The sequence below is a fragment of the Cucurbita moschata genome, unplaced genomic scaffold (genome assembly GCF_002738365.1).
Source record: "Cucurbita moschata cultivar Rifu unplaced genomic scaffold, Cmos_1.0 Cmo_Scf00025, whole genome shotgun sequence".
Classification (NCBI taxonomy): Eukaryota; Viridiplantae; Streptophyta; class Magnoliopsida; order Cucurbitales; family Cucurbitaceae; genus Cucurbita; species Cucurbita moschata.
In genome coordinates, this window is record NW_019268541.1 from 2,244,832 (window position 1) to 2,263,598 (window position 18,767).

Below are 18,767 nucleotides of genomic sequence, written 5' to 3' on the forward strand. Positions count from 1 at the left end.
CCACGATACGTGATATTTGGACAAAGGTGGTGAAAATACACGTGTTGAATTTCTTTTTCAAACTTCCATAAATTTTCCAATTGAATGATATTAGTTGAATAATATGGTTTTTCAGAGGGTCAACCACGAGTACTCTAGCAACTTCAAATGAAGAAGTGTTCGAGAAGGTTACGACAATATGACTGACAGTTTTGCATCGTTGGATATATGAAATAAACGACAATAGTTATTTAAATTTGCATTCCGTAATTACTAGAGATATACAGATTTTTGAAGCAACATCTAAAGGTTATTATAAGGCTGAAGGTCTTAAATGAACACGAGTTGTCTAACAACCTCAAATGAAGAAGTTGTTCGAGGAGGTTACCATAATATAAGTGAGAGTTTTGCATCGTTAGATGTTTGAGAGAGAAACTTTAGAAGCCATACGGACTTGCATGTAAATTTTTTGTCAACATCCCAAGGTTATTATAAGGTCGTTACGGTGTAACGACCTCACACATTTGATTGGCTTCCCCCATTTATTTTTAGCTCCATAACATAGGCGTTTTAAAAATTTGGAGCGGAACTCGATAGGAAAAGCCCAAAAAAGACAATATATGCTAGCGGTAGGCTTGAGCTATTACAAACACTGTCGAACGAGAGATTTGAGCTCTTTAGTGGGTTTTTGAAGTTATGAAATATTGAAATGTTAAAATGTTTTATTAGATGACGATGTTGTTATGCATAAAAGATTTACTATATGTCGCATCATATTATTAAAACGATGTTTTGTACGTAGGACTTCGAAAAATCATGAAATATTGAAAAAAAAAAAAAAAAAACATTCTTATGCTTCTATGAGATATGACAAGATCGAAATGATGCATGTCTAGAAGGTTATGTATATGAAAATGTAACCGCCCGAGCCCAAGCCCACTACTACAGATATTGTTTGCTTTGGCCTGTTACGTATTATCATATACCTTACGGTTTTAAAAACGCGTATACTAAGGAGAGGTTTCTGTTAGAAATCACGACTCTCCACAATGGTATGATATTGTCCACTTTGAGTATAAGCTTTCGTGACTTTGCTTTGGGCTTCCCTAAAATGCCTCAAGCCAATGGAGATAGTATTCATTGATTATGCATCATCCAACACCTCCCCTTAATCGAGGCTCGACTCCTTTTTCTTTTGGAGTCTTAGTCATTTTTTACTATGCGTACGACTATGACTCTAATATCAGGTTAGAAATCACGATAAGTTTATGGCATGACTCTAATACCATATTAGAAATCACGATAAGTATGACTCTAATACTATGTTAGAAATCACGACTCTCCAAAATGGTATGATATTGTCCGCTTTGAGTATAAGCTCTCACGGCTTTGCTTTGAGCTTCCTCAAAAGGCCTCAAGCGAATGCAGATAGTATTACTTGATTATAAACCCAATCATTCCCTAAATTAGCCGATATGGAACTTTCATCATCCCTAAATTCCCTAATGGTTTTAAAACGCGTATACTAGGAAGAGGTTTCTAGACTGTTCCGTTTTACTCTCCAATCGACGTGGGCTCTCACAATTTTATTCTTATTCTTATTTTTTTTTTCCAGAGTTCTCCAAATCGATATGTCAAGTCTTTAACATTGTCTTATCGATGTTGATCGATGAACGTCCTTAATCCACATATCACATTTTAGGTTGGGATGAAATAATTATTTCAAATTTTAAAAATACAAACAAAAATTTGAAAATTTCAAAAACATAATAAAAATTAAAAAAGCATTTTGTATAATTTCCACCAAAAAAAAATGGAAAAAAAAAGTGAAAATGGAATAGAATTGAATGTTTAGGACACATACTATGATGGTTTGAGTGAAAGCTCAGCTGTTTCCCATTTTGCCCCCAATCACCCTCTCATCTCAGCTTTCTCTCCAGCCACCATTTCTGCTTTACTTTTTCTTCCATGGAATTGGAGTTCGATCATCTGTTTCGTTTCCTCGTTTCCCGCACATTGCTTCGTGTTATCTACCTCACAAGCTTTTACGAGCTTCACGGTGTCTTCACTATTTGATTGCTTGAAGTTTTGCCGCATTTTTTTCGATCAATTGGGGTTTGTAGATGGATTAAAGAAAAGGAATCTGGTGGTTTTTGGAGTCTAGGTGGGTGCATGCCTCGACAGTCTTCACTTTGTTAGTTTCGGTTTTTGCTTGAGCGATTAGAGCTTGCTTTGTTGAGAGCTTGTGGTATTAGTTATTTCTCTTGCTGGACGAACTGTAGGCGGACTGACGGAGTGGTTGTTGTGATGATTGATTGATTGATGGAGTTTTAGGTTTTGTCTGAGGTTGTGGATTTGAGAGGCTTTGTCGGAGAGTGATCGAGTGTCTGAACGGGTTCATGAATGGAAGGTTTTCTCTTTGAAAATGGATGAGTTGGTGGTGATTTTGGCGGAGGTATTGTAATTGGCAACGAGGCGGCGTTTTCTCGTCCGGGATGGAGAGGACGGCTCAGGATCTTAGTAGGACTGGGGCTGTCGAGAGAGATGTTGAACAGGTGCTTTTTTCACATCTTCAATCCTTTTTGTTATGTTTCGACGTAGTTATCTGTGTAATTCAGTAATTCGAGATTCAGGAAAATGCCTATCTTTTTGTTTTGTTGCTTAAATTGTGATGTTGAGCTTAGATTTTATGCCTATTTTTGCTCTCGGTTGAATCGTCAACCTTTGGTTCCCTCGGCTATCCTATGTCCATGGTTGTGAGATCCCATGTCGGTTGGGGAGGAGAACAAAGCATTCTTTATAAGGGTGTGGAAACCTCTCTCTAGCAGATGCGTTTTTAAAAACCTTGAGGGGAAGCCCGGAAGGGAAAGCCAAAAGAGAACAATATCTGCTAGAGGTGGGCTTGGGCTGTTACAAATGGTATCAGAGCCAGACACCGGACGATGTGCTAGCGAGAAGGCTGAACCTCGAAGGGGGGTGGACACGAGGCAATGTGCCAACAAGGACACTGGGTCTCGAAGGAGGGTGGATTAGGGGGTTCCACATTGATTGGAGAATGGAACGAGTGCTAGTGAGGACGCTGGGCCCCGAAGGTGGTGGATTGTGAGATCCCACATCGGTTGGGGAGGAGAATAAAACATTCTTTATAAGGGTGCGGAAACCTCTCCCTAGTAGACGCTTTTTAAAAACTTTAAGGGAAGTCCGAAAGGGAACGTCCATAGAGGACAATATTTGCTAGTGGTGGGCTTGGGGACCGTTACAACGGTTGTGAAAATAAATATGATTTTACCTGATGTTGCTGCCTTTTGTTACCTCTGCTCTCTTCTTTCATCTCTTTCTCTAGTTCAGTTAAGGGATACTTTTGCAACACAACGTGATAAAGGGATTTTGTTTGGTGTGCATTTATATATCTAAGACGCACAAGAATTGGGTGTCCTAAACTTTTGTAATTTTGTTAATTGCTAACATTGCAAACCCAACTCGAACATACCTCATTGGTTAAGATTACATTTTCGACCAGAAGATTAGAGGTTCAAATTCCCATCCCCACATATTTTTGAACGAAGAGAGTTGCTAATATTACAAAAAGTAGGCGGTTGAGATTTATCCCAAAATATTTTTTAGTCTTTGCATTCTTTTGGGCTAGTGGAAGATCTTTTTTTGTAATACTTTAGCTTGGGGTCCTTTTCCCCTGTTGTAAATGAATATTTTTCGTCTCTCTTAAAAATAAAAGTAGGTGTTATGAGAGAGAATGTTGAACACACTGACAGCACTAGTCAGTGGCCATGGTATGAAGTAGAAATACTAAGGGTGTTGTAACGGAAGTGGAAGCAAGATCGATCACACTCATAGACCCACAAACAGAAATTAAACAAAGAGACAAAAAGATTTACATGGTTCGGAGAGAAGAAATTCTCCTACATCCATGGGTTGCAACCAATTTCAATAATCAAAGTGTTTATAAAGTGTATATTTCACACTCTCACACTACAAAGTCTCTCAACAAAATTCCTCCCAAATGTCACTCAACGAATACAAAATGACACTCAAATTCAATTCATCTCAACCATCCTAAACAACCCTTTATATAGGCATAGAAGCATTAATGTCATACATGAATCAAGATAATTCATGTATCAAAATGGAAGATGAACCAAATAATGAGAGATGTACCAAATAAATGAGAGTTATGAACCAAAAGGGTTATGAACCAAATAAAGGAGAGATTGAATCAAATAAATGAGAGTTGTGAACTGAACAAATGCCAATACATGTATAGGAGATGCATGAACCTATTCTTCATGACAACTTACAACAAAGGGAACTTTACATGGAAGAGAAAAGGATAATCAGGCTTCATTGGTTTGGAGTGTCATAAGCCCTCAGTCTTGATACTTTAGGGAAGACCATCTTAGTTGATTGTAGGGAAAAGGGTGGAGTATAGTATTATTGAAACCTCCATGTGGGTTAAATTAAGATCCACACCTCTAATCTTTGATTTTCTAATACACCTGGAAATCCATCGATAGGGTAAAACATGTTGTTTATGCTCATATATCTACCAAGGTGGGTAATGGTACTTTCTTTTGGAAGGATGTGTGGCTGGGTAGTACAAGCCTTCAATATCCCTGATTATGCCTCTCGCTTAGAAAAGAAGCCACCATTGTCGACTCATGGAACATTCACGCTGAATCTTGGAATTTCCACTTGAGAAGAAACCTTATGGATGAAATTGCAGATTGGGCCACCTTATCCTCCCTTTTACAGCCCTTCAGTGCCTCTGCAGAGAGGATAGACGGTGCTGAAACTTAGAGAGGGAGAATCTCATGCAAGTTGGTTCGAACCAAGGTCGAGCTTCTTTGGATTAATGCTTCTAAAGCTATTCTCTCAGACACTTGGCTAGAGCATAACCAAAGAATTTTTTAGGATAGATTTTATTCATGGTCAGATAGCTTCAAGCTTATCAAGATCAAAGCTTCCTCATCTAATGAGAAGTGTTGTTTCCTTTTAAAAAATAGATTTTCCATATTATTCCAAGAGTTTGTTTCTATGCTTGGTTAATCTAACTCTGGTTTACCTTTCGTAAAATTTATATATACATGAGCACACAAGAATTTTATGATAGATTCTTCTTGCTTTATGTTAATCTTTTAACTCAAAAGTTAATTTGGTAATGATGCTGAGACGGTATTTTTGCCTCTTTATTATTCTTAAAGGCCATTACTGCTTTGAAGAAAGGAGCCTACTTGCTCAAGTATGGAAGAAGAGGGAAGCCAAAATTTTGTCCTTTCCGCCTTTCCAATGTGAGTACAGTCTTGTTTTTCCAGATGAAAAAGGAATACAAAAGTGTGCAAGAGCTTATTGTTTAAGTGCATAACTCTTCAACAACTTCTATTTGTATCATCTTTTATTTCTTATGATTAGTAGTAAACCTTTGGGTTTTTCTTCCGGTGTTTTTTCTACCTAATTGATGGATGTAGCCATGATATGATAATCTGTTGTGCAATCAGAGTTGATTTTGATCTCGTTATAACTATCCTTTGTTTCTTCATATTTAGGAGAAACAAATGAGCGAAAAGAGTGCATTTAATACAACCCAATCGTGAACTTGGCATTACAAAGGCACTAATGACCAATATATTGAGTTGGCGTTGCCAAGTCTGTATCTTACAGATTATATTTATTGAAGTCTATAAATAGGGTTAAGGAGTTTAGGCCTTTCAGTCTTGTTACGAGTGTGCATAATATCATAGCTAAGTTCCTGGATAAGTAGTTATAGGAAAGAGCTCTTTGCTTTACGTCTACATGTTCCTATCATTTCTCCTTTATGAAGAATCGTTTAGTGGCAGATGTATGTTATCTTTCTAGGAGCTCTCTGTTTTTATGTTGGGATTTCGTGGTCCATTGTCGGTAGCAAATGATGGATGTTATGGCTCTCTTATTTGTTTTTGGAGTTCTAACCTTGTTGAGGGTTTTTGTTGTAGTTGGTTCTTGCACGTTCTGGTGAATCTTTCCCTCTTTTGAGTATGTTTTTCTTCTTCGTGAAAGGTGAAATTTTCAAAGAAGGTTACATTATTCGTTTAGCAAGTCATTCACGGAAGAGTACTTTGGATTAGTTATTGAGAAAGATGCCTGCTTTGACCTGATCATTTTGTTGCATTCTTTGTTGGAGGGTGGATGATGATCTTGATCATATCCTTTGGAGTTATGACTTTTTTAGGATGTTTTTGTGTTTTTTTGAAGCGTTCGACTTTTAATTTGCTAAACATAAACGTTAGAGGGAGATGATCCAAGAGCTTTTTCTCCATTTACACTTTCAAGAGAGTAAGTCTTTTTTTTGTGGCAATCAGGTGTTCATGCACTAAATCTTTAAGGGAATGAGGAACAATAGGATCTTTAGAGGCTTGACAAAGACTCGAGTGATGTTTGGTCCCTCGTTAGGTTCTATGTTTCTCTTCAGTTGTTGTTGATGAATATTTACCTTCATGCATTACTACTTTTCATAAATATGTATGCCTATTCATATAATTCTATGCAAGAAGGCATATAATTGTAATCTCTTTTCTTTGTGTGGTGGTGGTTTTAATGGGTGGATATTGAATTAGCCATTATTCAGCTTGTCCCTAAATTTCTCTTGCACTCCCATTGCAAAGATTCTGAGTAATATCTTTATGGGTTCAGGATGAGTCTATTTTGATATGGTTCTCGGGGAAAGAGGAGAAGCACCTTAAGCTAAGCCACGTCTCTAGAATTATTTCTGGGCAACGGACTGTAAGTCTCCAATTCAAAATAATTATTACTTGCAAGTATGCAATTCAAATTAACTATTATTTGCGAGTGCCCAATTCAAAATAATAACAATTTGCTGATCTCCAAATCAAATAATTATTATTTGCGGATGTTTCTCATGATATTGCTTAACGGTCCAATATTAAACTTTAATGTTATTGTATGTGAGTGAAGAAGGTAAGATAGCGTTAGAACCCAATTATCTTCTTGAATTTTATCATTGGATATTGTAAGAGTTGCTTGTAGTGACAACTTTTCAGTTTCAATTTTATAGTTAAAAGTTCACGATGCTAATGGGTTGTCATTTTCATATCATTCTTTACCTTTTTATTTTCTTAGATAAGAAACCATTTCATTGAAAGGAAAGCAATTACAAAAGCATTCGAAAGAAATCACAAAATTTTTGTCCATTTGGAATGTATAACATGATGATATTTTTCTCATACTTTGCAATAAGTTGTGTTCTTGACATGCACTAATTAATTGTGGTTCTAATTTTTCAGCCTATCTTTCAAAGATATCCACGGCCGGAGAAGGAATGTCAATCATTTTCTCTAATATATAATGATAGATCGCTTGATTTGGTGAGCGATTCTTTCACTTATTTACACTAGTACTGAACTTTTTCTTCTTTTGATGCTCTTTGGTGTTCTGTAAGAGCTATTTGGTACATGAGTAACTCTATTGTGTTCTTATGTATAATGTACTAGATATGCAAGGATAAAGATGAAACTGAGGTCTGGTTTAGTGGCTTAAAAGCATTAATTTCACGTATCCATAATCGAAAGTGGAGAACTGAATCACGGAGTGATGGGATGCTGTCTGAAATAAACAGTCCTAGAACATTTACACAAAGAAGTTCTCCCCTGCATTCACCATTTAGCAGCAATGACAGCGTGCAAAAGGTATATATTTCTTTAGTATTCCACTTCTCAGAGTTTCCAAATCAAATTAAATCAATCCATCGTTGCATAAATTTTCAGGAAGCTGGAGAGCAGATTAGACTTCACAGTCCTTATGGAAGTCCTCCAAAATATGGTCTGGATAAGGCATTATCAGATGTAATGTTGTACAATATTCCTCCTAAAGGTTTCTTCCACTCAGATTCTGCTAGTGGTTCAGTTCATTCTTTATCATCTGGAGGCTCAGATAGCATGCATGGCCACATGAAAGCAGTTCCAATGGATGCTTTTAGGGTTAGTCTATCTAGTGCTGTCAGCTCGTCGAGCCAAGGTTCAGGACATGATGATTGTGATGCCTTGGGGGATGTTTTTATTTGGGGGGAAGGAACTGGTGAAGGTGTCCTTGGTGGTGGAACTTGTCGAGTTGGAAGTTCTTTTGATAGCAAAATGGATTCTTTGCTGCCAAAAGCCTTGGAGTCTGTAGTAGTACTTGATGTGCAAAACATTGCCTGTGGTAACCGTCATGCTGCCTTGGTAACCAAGCAAGGTGAAGTTTTCTCCTGGGGCGAGGAATATGGAGGCAGGCTTGGGCATGGAGGAGATTCTGATGCTCCTCATCCAAAGCTTATTGACGCCCTCAGTAATTTAAACATTGAGCTAGTAGCTTGTGGTGAATATCATACATGTGCTGTAACACTTTCTGGTGATCTGTATACATGGGGTGATGGCACCTATAATTCTGGCCTTCTTGGGCATGGAAAAGAAGTAAGCCACTGGGTTCCAAAACGAGTAACTGGGCCCTTACAGGGCCTACATGTATCATCTATCTCTTGTGGACCTTGGCATACAGCAGTGGTGACATCTGCTGGAAAATTATTTACTTTTGGTGATGGCACATTTGGTGTTCTTGGTCATGGAGATCGAGGCAGTATTTCAATACCTAGAGAAGTGGAATCTCTCAAAGGTCTACGTACTGTCCGAGTTGCTTGTGGTGTTTGGCATACAGCTGCAATTGTAGAAGTTATGGTTGGAAATCCAGGTTCGCATAACAACTCTTCAGTGAAGCTGTTTACTTGGGGAGATGGAGATAAAGGTCGGTTAGGGCATGGTGACAAAGAGGCAAAGCTTGTGCCTACTTGTGTTGCTGCCCTTGTTGAACCGAACTTTTGTCAAGTTGCTTGTGGACATAGTTTAACTGTTGCACTTACGAACTCTGGCCATGTGTACACTATGGGAAGCCCTGTTTATGGTCAGCTAGGGAATCCTCAGGCAGATGGAAAGCTCCCAGTACGTGTTGAAGGAAAACTCTCGAAAAGCTTTGTGGAGGAGCTGGCTTGTGGTGCATACCATGTTGCTGTTTTGACTTCTAGAACTGAGGTTTTCACATGGGGCAAGGGGGCGAATGGCCGTTTAGGTCACGGCAGCACCGAGGATAGAAATACTCCGACATTAGTTGAGGCTCTTAAAGATAAGCAAGTTAAAAGTATTGCTTGTGGCACCAATTTTACCGCAGCTATTTGCCTTCATAAGTGGGTTTCAGGCGTTGATCAATCCATGTGTTCTGGTTGCCGCCTACCATTTAACTTCAAACGGAAACGCCACAACTGTTATAACTGTGGTCTTGTGTTTTGTCATTCTTGCAGCAGTAAGAAGTCTCTCAAGGCTTCAATGGCACCAAACCCCAACAAAGCTTATCGTGTTTGTGATAATTGCTATCATAAGCTAAAAAAATTTATTGAAATTGGCGCTTCTTCTCAATCTTCACTGAGCAGAAGAGGAAGCATTAATCATGGATCGACTGAACTTGTGAATAAAAACGATAAGTTGCACGTGAAATCACAGGCTCAACTTGCTAGGCTTGCTTCAGTCGAATCATTTAAGCAAGTGGGAAGTCAATCTTCAAAGAAAAACAAGAAACTGGAATTTAGCAGCAGTAGGGTCTCGCCAATTCCTAGTGGAGGTTCTCAGCGGGGAGCTCTTAATATCTCTAAATCTTTTAACCCCGTCTTTGGAACTTCAAAGAAGTTCTTTGCTGCATCTCTTCCTGGATCAAGAATTGTTTCTCGAGCTACATCTCCAATATCTAGGCGTCCCAGCCCTCCGCGTTCAACTACTCCCACTCCTACTCTTGGAGGGCTTACCTCTCCAAGGATTGCTGTGAACGATGCTAAAAGCACGAACAACAGACTTAGCCAGGAGGTTATTAGATTAAGGGCTCAGGTAACTTCTTTCATTTTTTTGGTTGAATTACAAATTTAGTCCATCGTTTCATAGGTACTAAATTCTAACTTTCTCCTAATCATAGGGATCAAAATTGTAATTTAACACATTGGTTTCTGCTTTTAGACCCTTATTGGCATTTATGTGATTTGATTAATCAAGACTGCAATGACGTTATCATTTAACAGAAGAAAATCCCAAATTTATTCACATGGTGTTTCCTTATTATTATTGTTCATTTCTCTAATCAAGGTGTTTCCTTATAATACAAATTTATGTATGAATGGGTTACACAATGGAGGAGTTGCCTGTAATCTTCTGGTAGCGTTGTCTTTGGCATGTGATTATTTCATTTTCTATAGGAGACACTATTAGGTTTATCCCTCTTCTATAGACTAAATAATTTCATGTTGGAGAACAACTTTGCTCAACCGAATATTCTCTCAGGTTGAAAGCCTTACACGCAAGGCACAACTTCAAGAAGTTGAGCTAGAAAGAACAAGCAAACAGTTGAAGGAAGCAATATCAATTGCAAGTGAGGAGGCTGCAAGATGCAATGCAGCCAAAGAAGTGATCAAGTCACTAACTGCGCAAGTAAGTTGGTTTATTATGAGCTATTTAATACTTCATGGTTTCCGTTTCTAATAACCCCGAGGCTAAAGTGCAGGAACTTTATTTCTTAATTGTTAGTTAAAAAAACTCCAAGATGTCGAGCTTGTTTTTTTTTGTTCTTTTCCATCTATTTTCATTTTTCATTTTTTCAGTTCGTTTTGTGGAAGTTTAATTCATCGATCTTTAAGAAATCCGAGTTATCTTGCCTGCGTTTTGTGTTCTGTTCCAACAAAGCATTTGTTTTCAGGATACATGATGCATTTCAGTCTTACCCTTAATGTTATACGAGAATTCAATGGAAATTTTTCAGTAAACACTAAATTTTTATCAATCGGGTGGTGAACAGCTGAAGGAAATGGCTGAAAGGCTGCCAGTTGGAGCTGCCCGTAACATGAAATCAACTCCTACCTCTTTCAGCTCCGGTGCAACCTTCAATCATTTGATCAACACCTCTATGGACCAATTAAGTGGTCAAGCAACATCCTTAGAGACAGACTCAAACGGTTCATGTGTCCAGTTGCTTTCTAATGGATCAGGCACCGCAAATAACCAGTCTTCAACTCAAAGTAAATCGAGTCAATTGGATTCAGCAAAGAATGGAAATAGAATTAAGGAAACTGAGTCTCGCCAAGAAGCAGAATGGGTCGAGCAAGACGAGCCGGGTGTATATATTACACTCACCTCACAATCAGGAGGTGTCAAGGATCTTAAGCGAGTTCGTTTCAGGTAAGCATGTTTTAGCCAATTCTATACCCGGTTTCCATAAACTAATGCTGCAGGTATTCATGATTCAAGTATACTTCATTAGCCTAGAAAGAGAGAATTTTTTTTTGGAGGGAAATGGTTTACCAACAGATTTTACTTTTCATTTCTTATGATTTCGTTTTTTATGCAAGCAGTCTACTACTTTATAATCTTTTCTCCATGCAAAACTTTCTCTGAACTTCAAATTATTGGTTCAATGCAGTCGGAAGCGATTTACGGAGAAGCAAGCAGAGCAATGGTGGGCAGAGAACCGTGCACGAGTTTACGAACGATATAACGTACGTGCCATGGATAAGTCTAGTATAGGCATTGGAGGTGAAGAGTTGACTCATTGACTTATATGCAAACAGCCACAGAAACCAAATCATTTTGTACATGGAAACAAAAGGTTTGTTCAATTTCGAGGCTCTCTACTTAACTGGATCATATTGACCATTAAGATTTAGATTGGAAGTACTATGACGATAGGGGTTTTAAGAAAGGGACAAGAATTAGTAGAATTAGAAGGAAAACTAGATGGATTTGATGATTTCTTGTGTGTTTAAGGTTTAGTGTTCTCCTTTTTCCATTCTTCCCCTGCATGGTTGTGTGGGGGTTATGAGAAATGTAAATACAAATACTGCTACTTGTATAAATTCTAAGAGCATCTTCTCCTCTCTCCTAGTTTATTCTAAATCTTTATTAATTGCATTTATTCCAAACATATAATTATTGAGTGAAGTTATTTGTTTAGATTCATCTGTGATAAATGGGTTTGTTTTTAGTTTTTAGTTTTCTATTTTAAAAAATGATGCGTATTGGTATATCTTATACTTCTTGAAAATTGGCATTATTCTATTTTCCTTTTGTCGAAGCTGCTTTTATCAATAAATGAGAGGGCTCGTAATGATCTTTGAGAAGATTACAAGGTACTCATAGGAAGGGGAATCTATAGGCTTTTGTGAAAGTGATGCCCCAGACCTGATACGTCGGAGTTTCGTCCTTTCTTGATTTTTTTCTTCCTTAAATTCAATTATCGTAATCAAATCGTCATTTAGCTAATTTTCAAAGAAAAGATTTTTTAAGCTGTGAAATCCAATATTGGTTGGAGAGGAAAACGAAGCATTCTTTATAAGAGTGAAAATATCTCCCTAATAGATATGTTTTAAAAATCTTGAGGGGAAGCCCGAAAAAAGAAAGTCCAAAGAGGACAATATTAACGAACCATATTAAAAATTTAAATAAACTACCAACTCAGGAAAAGGTTCATAACATCATGTTTTTACCAATTGAAATAGGTAAAATACAACAGAATCACAGAACAAACCTCAGTAAGCAGCATCATACATCAAAGTTCCTCGAGTATAGTAATTCTAAAACAGGATTTAATCAAACAGTGATCTCTAATGTGCAAAGCAAGTAATTGGCTCACTTCTTCCTGGAAACAGCAGCAGCAATGCCACCAGCAATCAGTCCAACAGCAGTTGCTGCAATGCCGATGCCGATCACACCGTCTACGTTCCAAGCAATAGTCATAATGAACGAAAATGTTCAGTTTTCGAGGAATTATGGTTACGTTCAGATAAGGAAAGATGAGAAGTGTGGGAGAAATTGATACCTTTGGTGATCTTGTCCTCGATCGACTTCTTCAGTGTCCTTGCCTGTCTCCAGTCAGGTGCAATCTGAGAATCAAACACCAAATGGTTGAATTCCAAAAGTTCATACAGAAAAGAAGGGCAGTTGCTAGGGGGTCAGATTCGTATAAAGGCCGAATTTACGCCTTTTTGCATTACAGTTATAGGCTCGAGTATTAAGCTCAGGTATTATTATGCATAGAAATCCATGCCACGGATGAAATCGTACCGTTAGACATTGTTCTACAAGATCCCTACTCCTAGAGTAGTCACCACTTCTGAAATACCCAACAGAAAGAAGATAAAGCTTCTCTCTCATCTTCAATGGGCTATCATCACCAGATAGCGCAGCTGCATAGTAAAAAATGACAGAAAAGGGAGAAAGTTTTACGAACAGTATCAGATGAGTAACTAGCTAACTATACGTTAACGTTGGCACTTTGAAGGCTCACATTTTGGAAACTCGAAGTTTATAAAAAGAAACAAAGATGTTCAATTCCTCGAAATACTTCACCTTCAAGCATTGCTATCCCGCGTTGTACATCTTCGGGTTGCCTCGAATGAACAAGTGACCAAGATAAACGCATGATGCTTTCCTTCAACAGCTCATCAGATGAGCCCTTTTCGGCGTCAGCAACCTCTCTTTCGCAACCCTGCAATGCATCACCATATCAACTTAAAAAGGGGTGTCATTCAAAGAATAATAAAAGAGATGGCATTATTCAAATAAAGATTAACAAAATAAAGCAGTCACAACAAAAGGTTTGAACTTCTACTTCATAACTATACAATGGAGGTAAAGATATGTAACAGCCCAAGCCGAAGCCTGCTGCTAGCAGATATTGTCCGCTTTGGCCCGTTACGTATCGCCGTAAGTCTCACGGTTTTAAAACACATCTGATAGGGAGAGGTTTCCACACCCTTAAAAGGAATGTTTTGTTTCCCTCTCCAACTGACGTGAGATCTCACAATCCACCCCCTTGGGGGCCGAACGTCCTCGTTCGCACACCGCTCGGTGTTTGGCTCGATACCATTTGTAACAGCCCGAGTCCACCGCTAGCATATATTGTCCACTTTGGCCCGTTACGTTTTTGTCGTCAACCTCACAGTTTTAAAACACGTGTGCTAGGGAGAAGTTTCCACACCCATATAAAGAATGCTTCGTTCCCTTCTCCAACCGATATGAGATCTCACAAGATATGACAAAGCCATAGAGAAAAACAAGAAACTACAGCTCCAATGATATACATTCAAATCATGCTAAACTTAATAAATATATAATAACTAATTGAGAAAACATGACAAAAACTGTTTTTGTAAATCTAAAACACAAAACAATTCTATAATCTGATACGAACGGGCATAGAATTTTCAGGATAACTTTTTTGTTCTTCTTTCCTTCTTTAATGACTATGGATATATGAGTTAGACTGCTCATACTATAACAAAGATTATGCCTGCATATGCCATCTTGTAGTCTGATACAGAGAAGAGATAGCTATCAAGAATGAAGAAAATGCAGGGATAGAAAAATCTAGCCTTAAAACTACCCCCCCATGGACAAGATCAAATGAGTCTTCAATAGTCTTAGCTAAAGAACCAAGTAAAACTGATTGTTCCATTAAGGATGACATGCTGAAAATGAAGGCAAAGATTAGTGAAAGCAATAATTTAAGTAATACCCGCGAAGAACTGCGGGAATCATTGGATCCCACGATTAAAATCCAGTAAACGATGTTCAATCTTGCGGATTAAGAACAAGAACACAAGCCCTAAACACAAGGAGGAATCAGTTTTCGTTAAAATTTGAAATATTAGGGCACAGATAAACGATTCGAAAGGGGGAAATTTCAAGTTTAAAGTCCGCACAGCCACAAAACGAAATTGAATAACTTCATAAATTATTCATCGGATTATACGGAAGCTGGAAGAATTAACAGAAGTTCACTAACGATTAGAACACAGTTTTGCAGTACAAACGCGAAGAATTCATACCAAAATTCACTTAAACACTACAAATATGGTTCATTAAGAACCCAGCAACCTGATTTCAGAAACAACCCGTAATCTAAACAAGAAAACAAATCAAGCAACTAAAAGATGAGTAGAGAAAGAAGAAGAAGCCAGTGAATGAACATACGGCAATGACATCGCGATCGCACCACGGTATGTGATCGCCGCCGGAAAAGAAATTGGAGACCGACCCGAAGAATTTGCTGACCTTCGCTTCCATCTTTTTCTTCTAATCTTCTTCTGCGTTTTGGGTATTTAAAGTGATACGGATTCCCTGTGTTCATCTTTTATGGTAGGCACAAGGAAAAGACTTAAATGAGGGTTTTTTTCTATAGCTCCAAGATTAAGTAATACCCCGCCTTTGATCTTTTGGTGAAGAATATCGATACGACCATGAAAAGAGTCGAGATACAAGAGAATATTTAGCAATTTGGATGGATCCGTTTCACTTTTGACTATTTAAATTTGATGAACATTGTTCGAGTTTGAGTCCCTTCAAGTTTACTTGTTCTTGAACTAAAAAAAACTCTTTAGGTTCGGCTCTGAAACTGCTTGGATGAATTCAATAATTGACAGTCATGATGCATCAATACTAAAATGGTTTATTCTCCCGAGACTAGAAGTGGGGACCAAAACCATGCCATGATGTTATATGAAATGATAGGTCCTAAACATGATCCCATGTAATTGAATTTCCTAACTTGGTGGGGTACTTAGTATTCCTTAAAATACTGTGCTACTCTCATTTTTTCAGGTAAAGGTAAAACACATTTGTACCAATGATGACATCGCTGTGACGACTATGAGATTGAAATTAGGATAGATGCATTCATATCGTCTCTATCCCTTGGGTTAAATCAATACATTGTTTTATTCTTACTTTATTTTAAGTTGTTTTAAAGATTTCATTATGAACGTTTAAGTCTATGACATCGTTTATGAAATATTGTAAATGTATGTTTTCGCACGGAACAGGCATGTCATGCATGCTTTACGACCTTATTTTTAATAGAAAAATAGGGCCGTTATAATTAGAATAGTTGTAGACTAGGTTGGATGAATTCAATGAAGCATAAATATCAGGTAAATGTCGCCCTCTGTGCGGTACTATGTGCTACTATGATATTCTAGTGAATTTTCGTGGTACATGTACTTACAATTCATGTTTGCTATATTGTTACGATTATAATGGTAACTCTTAGATACTATAATATATCATGTATGATGAGCATGCATGAAAAACCACGAATATGTAAGCACATCTTATAGGGTATCAATATCACGATAAGTATGGAAATACTATATGCATCATTACACTGAACCAAATTTTTAATGTGAGACCTCATGTATGTTGTATGTCACACGAGTATGAATTACTTCTCTGATAGGTTGCATATAAACGTGTAAAGTATGATATTAGACATGCTCCTTTATTTTTCACTAGTAATTGATAGTGTGAGCGTGCTCGCATGCGTGAATCGTGTGTGAATAAGCACTATGCATCCAATTTTACTCGTAAAAGAAAGTAAACCCCAATGAATAATTACAAAAAGGTAGGTTCCACTAAATAAAGGCAAGGACCCATGTACGAATAACAGCTATAGCTGTTCTGTAGTTATGTCATAATTTTATTGTTAGGTCGACTAGTAGCATTTTCATTTTTATTGTTAGGTCGACTAGTAGCATTTTCATCTTTGAGCTTGATAGAGGATGATATGAATCGGGAAATCTCAATGTAACGCCCCACCCCAGATCTACCGCTAGCAGATATTGTCCTCTTTGGATTTTTCCTTTCGAGCTTCCTCTCAAGGTTTTAAAACGCGTCTGTTAGGGGAAGGTTTCCACACCCTTATAAATGGTGGTTTGTTCTCCTCTCCCAACCAACATGGGACATCACACTCAATCATATAATATTAATGCTACATTAAAAAGAATCAAGCTTCATTTATGCAACAAAGGTTTCAAGATACTTCGAGTGAGATTTCATTTATTCTCAGATGGTTACATATTTAGGATAGATAATAAAAATTAGATTTATGGTGATTTAATTATGGTCAAAGAGTATAAGAGTTTTCATTTCGAGGCGATATAAAGCTTATGTATGTTCTTTCCGTAAAGTAGAATTGGAATACGAAGAAAAAAGAGCATTTGTGTTTTTTTTAGCCAAAGACTAATTTGATTTGCCATTTGCATGTTTAAAACGATTCAAGCTTGACAGTATCTGTAATACCCGCTCCTCGACAACGCGATTAACAGGAGTTACCACCGACATCGATAACACTCCGACAACCAATCATAAATTTCAAAATATTTTCATAACATTAAGTAAAATATTTAAAAACCAGCTCGGTTTAAAACATTATTAACCAACAGAAATTTTAAACAACAAAAACATAATTACATAAACAGACCCAAACATGGATTCCCAATAGTCTCTAGCCCGTTGGTCTCGTCCTCGGTTGGCCTGCATCATCTAAATCTGGAAAGAAAAGTTATAATAATTTTGATGAGTAATTAGATTACCGAATAAGTAGCTAACTTATCTTTCCTGAGTTCATAACTAATATTTCCAGGTGTTTTTAAGTTTTATTCGCCATTGATTCCTAGTTTCTCTTCCTACTAGGGTCATCTGTTCATTAATCAGGTATAAGAGTCATCTGTTAATTAATCAGGTATCTCAGCTACCTTCAGCTTAGGTTACTGACTCTCTCTTAATATGCTTATCTAGAATTTTCAGACTCGTATGTAAGACTCTCTCTCGGTCAAATACGACCCATCTACTAATTTCTCTGGCGGCCTGTATATCTCATATACCAACGGTCAGGAGTACTCATTCTCTCTGACTTAGCACACAGTGCGTTGATCTGGAACTCCGTAGGAATTAGTAGACTATCATTCGTGGGAATTAGTAGACTATCATACTCATATAAATAAGCCATGGCTCAACAATCTATAAGCATATCTTAGAGTCATAACCTTTCCATTAACATGCTTAGCATACTCACATCTGATGCATGCTTTCATACGTTTATAACGTTCGATACATAGAACATTTTAGTAATCATTTATTACATGCTTACATCACAGACAAGCAGTCACAATATACAATTAGACAATCAATATCGTCACACCACGTATTAACATACTAAGTTCTTAATCAAGTAAACAACATATCACATGTTGTAAAACAAGTTAACAACTAATTCAAAGATCGATATGCTACTTACTTGGTTTCGAATCCTTTTTTCCTTGGATGTAGGTTTAATAGGTTATTTCAACTAAATTCCTCCAAATTAGACCTATTTTTCACCATTTTCAAGATAAGTATAGACCAATTTTGATAGAACGGGTCAAAAGAAGTCGAAGGAGACAAACCGAGAATCAAAATAACTTCACATGCGCCCTCACGCGTCAGCACAAGTTCGGGGGTGGTTTTTTCACGCGCCTGGTCCACGCACAGTCGTGCTCTCACTCGCGGCCTCCCACGCGCCTTGCGTGTACCGTATGCGCTACTTCTTCTTCTTCCTTTGATTTCTGGCGATTTTTTAACTTTTCTATTAATGCCCGTTATGTCCCGAAGCCATATTCCATCTTTACAGCTCGGATTTCGTTCCGGCTTCTTCTACAACTTTATAGATCTCCTTATTACGGTTCTACAGCTCGAATTGACAACCAAATTTAAGCAAACCAAACTCGAAATCTCAGAATTTTTTTCCTCCTCTGTTTTTTGGGGTTCGTTTCTCTGCTGCTCTTCATTTTAAATCCAAATCAGCTCCCTGTCTTGCTTCCAACACCAACTAGCAAACCCTTCATCATCCGCCCACGCGTCCATTCCCATTTTTCCTCCATTACAGCAGCAGCTTGACATGTTTTT

At 37.7% G+C, this 18,767-nt stretch overlaps 2 protein-coding genes across 2 annotated transcripts; one reads left to right on the top strand and one right to left on the bottom strand.

Annotated features, from left to right (window-relative positions):
• Positions 1-1,851: 1,851 nt before the first annotated feature.
• On the top strand, positions 1,852-11,878 carry LOC111461517 (PH, RCC1 and FYVE domains-containing protein 1-like). Its single transcript, XM_023105057.1, has 9 exons — positions 1,852-2,534; positions 5,196-5,282; positions 6,661-6,750; positions 7,272-7,352; positions 7,479-7,673; positions 7,752-9,890; positions 10,338-10,484; positions 10,849-11,228; positions 11,470-11,878. Exons 1-9 carry the CDS (start codon positions 2,475-2,477, stop codon positions 11,600-11,602), a joined length of 3,312 nt encoding a protein of 1,103 aa, XP_022960825.1. The 5' UTR covers positions 1,852-2,474; the 3' UTR covers positions 11,603-11,878.
• Positions 11,879-12,480: 602 nt separating this feature from the next.
• LOC111461518 (mitochondrial fission 1 protein A-like) lies at positions 12,481-15,183 on the bottom strand. Its single transcript, XM_023105058.1, has 5 exons — positions 15,021-15,183; positions 13,395-13,533; positions 13,110-13,231; positions 12,865-12,928; positions 12,481-12,760 (listed from the first exon to the last, which is right to left on the bottom strand). The coding sequence occupies exons 1-5, from the start codon at positions 15,111-15,113 to the stop codon at positions 12,675-12,677; spliced, it is 504 nt and encodes a 167-aa protein (XP_022960826.1). The 5' UTR covers positions 15,114-15,183; the 3' UTR covers positions 12,481-12,674.
• Between the last annotated feature and the right edge of the window lie 3,584 nt (positions 15,184-18,767).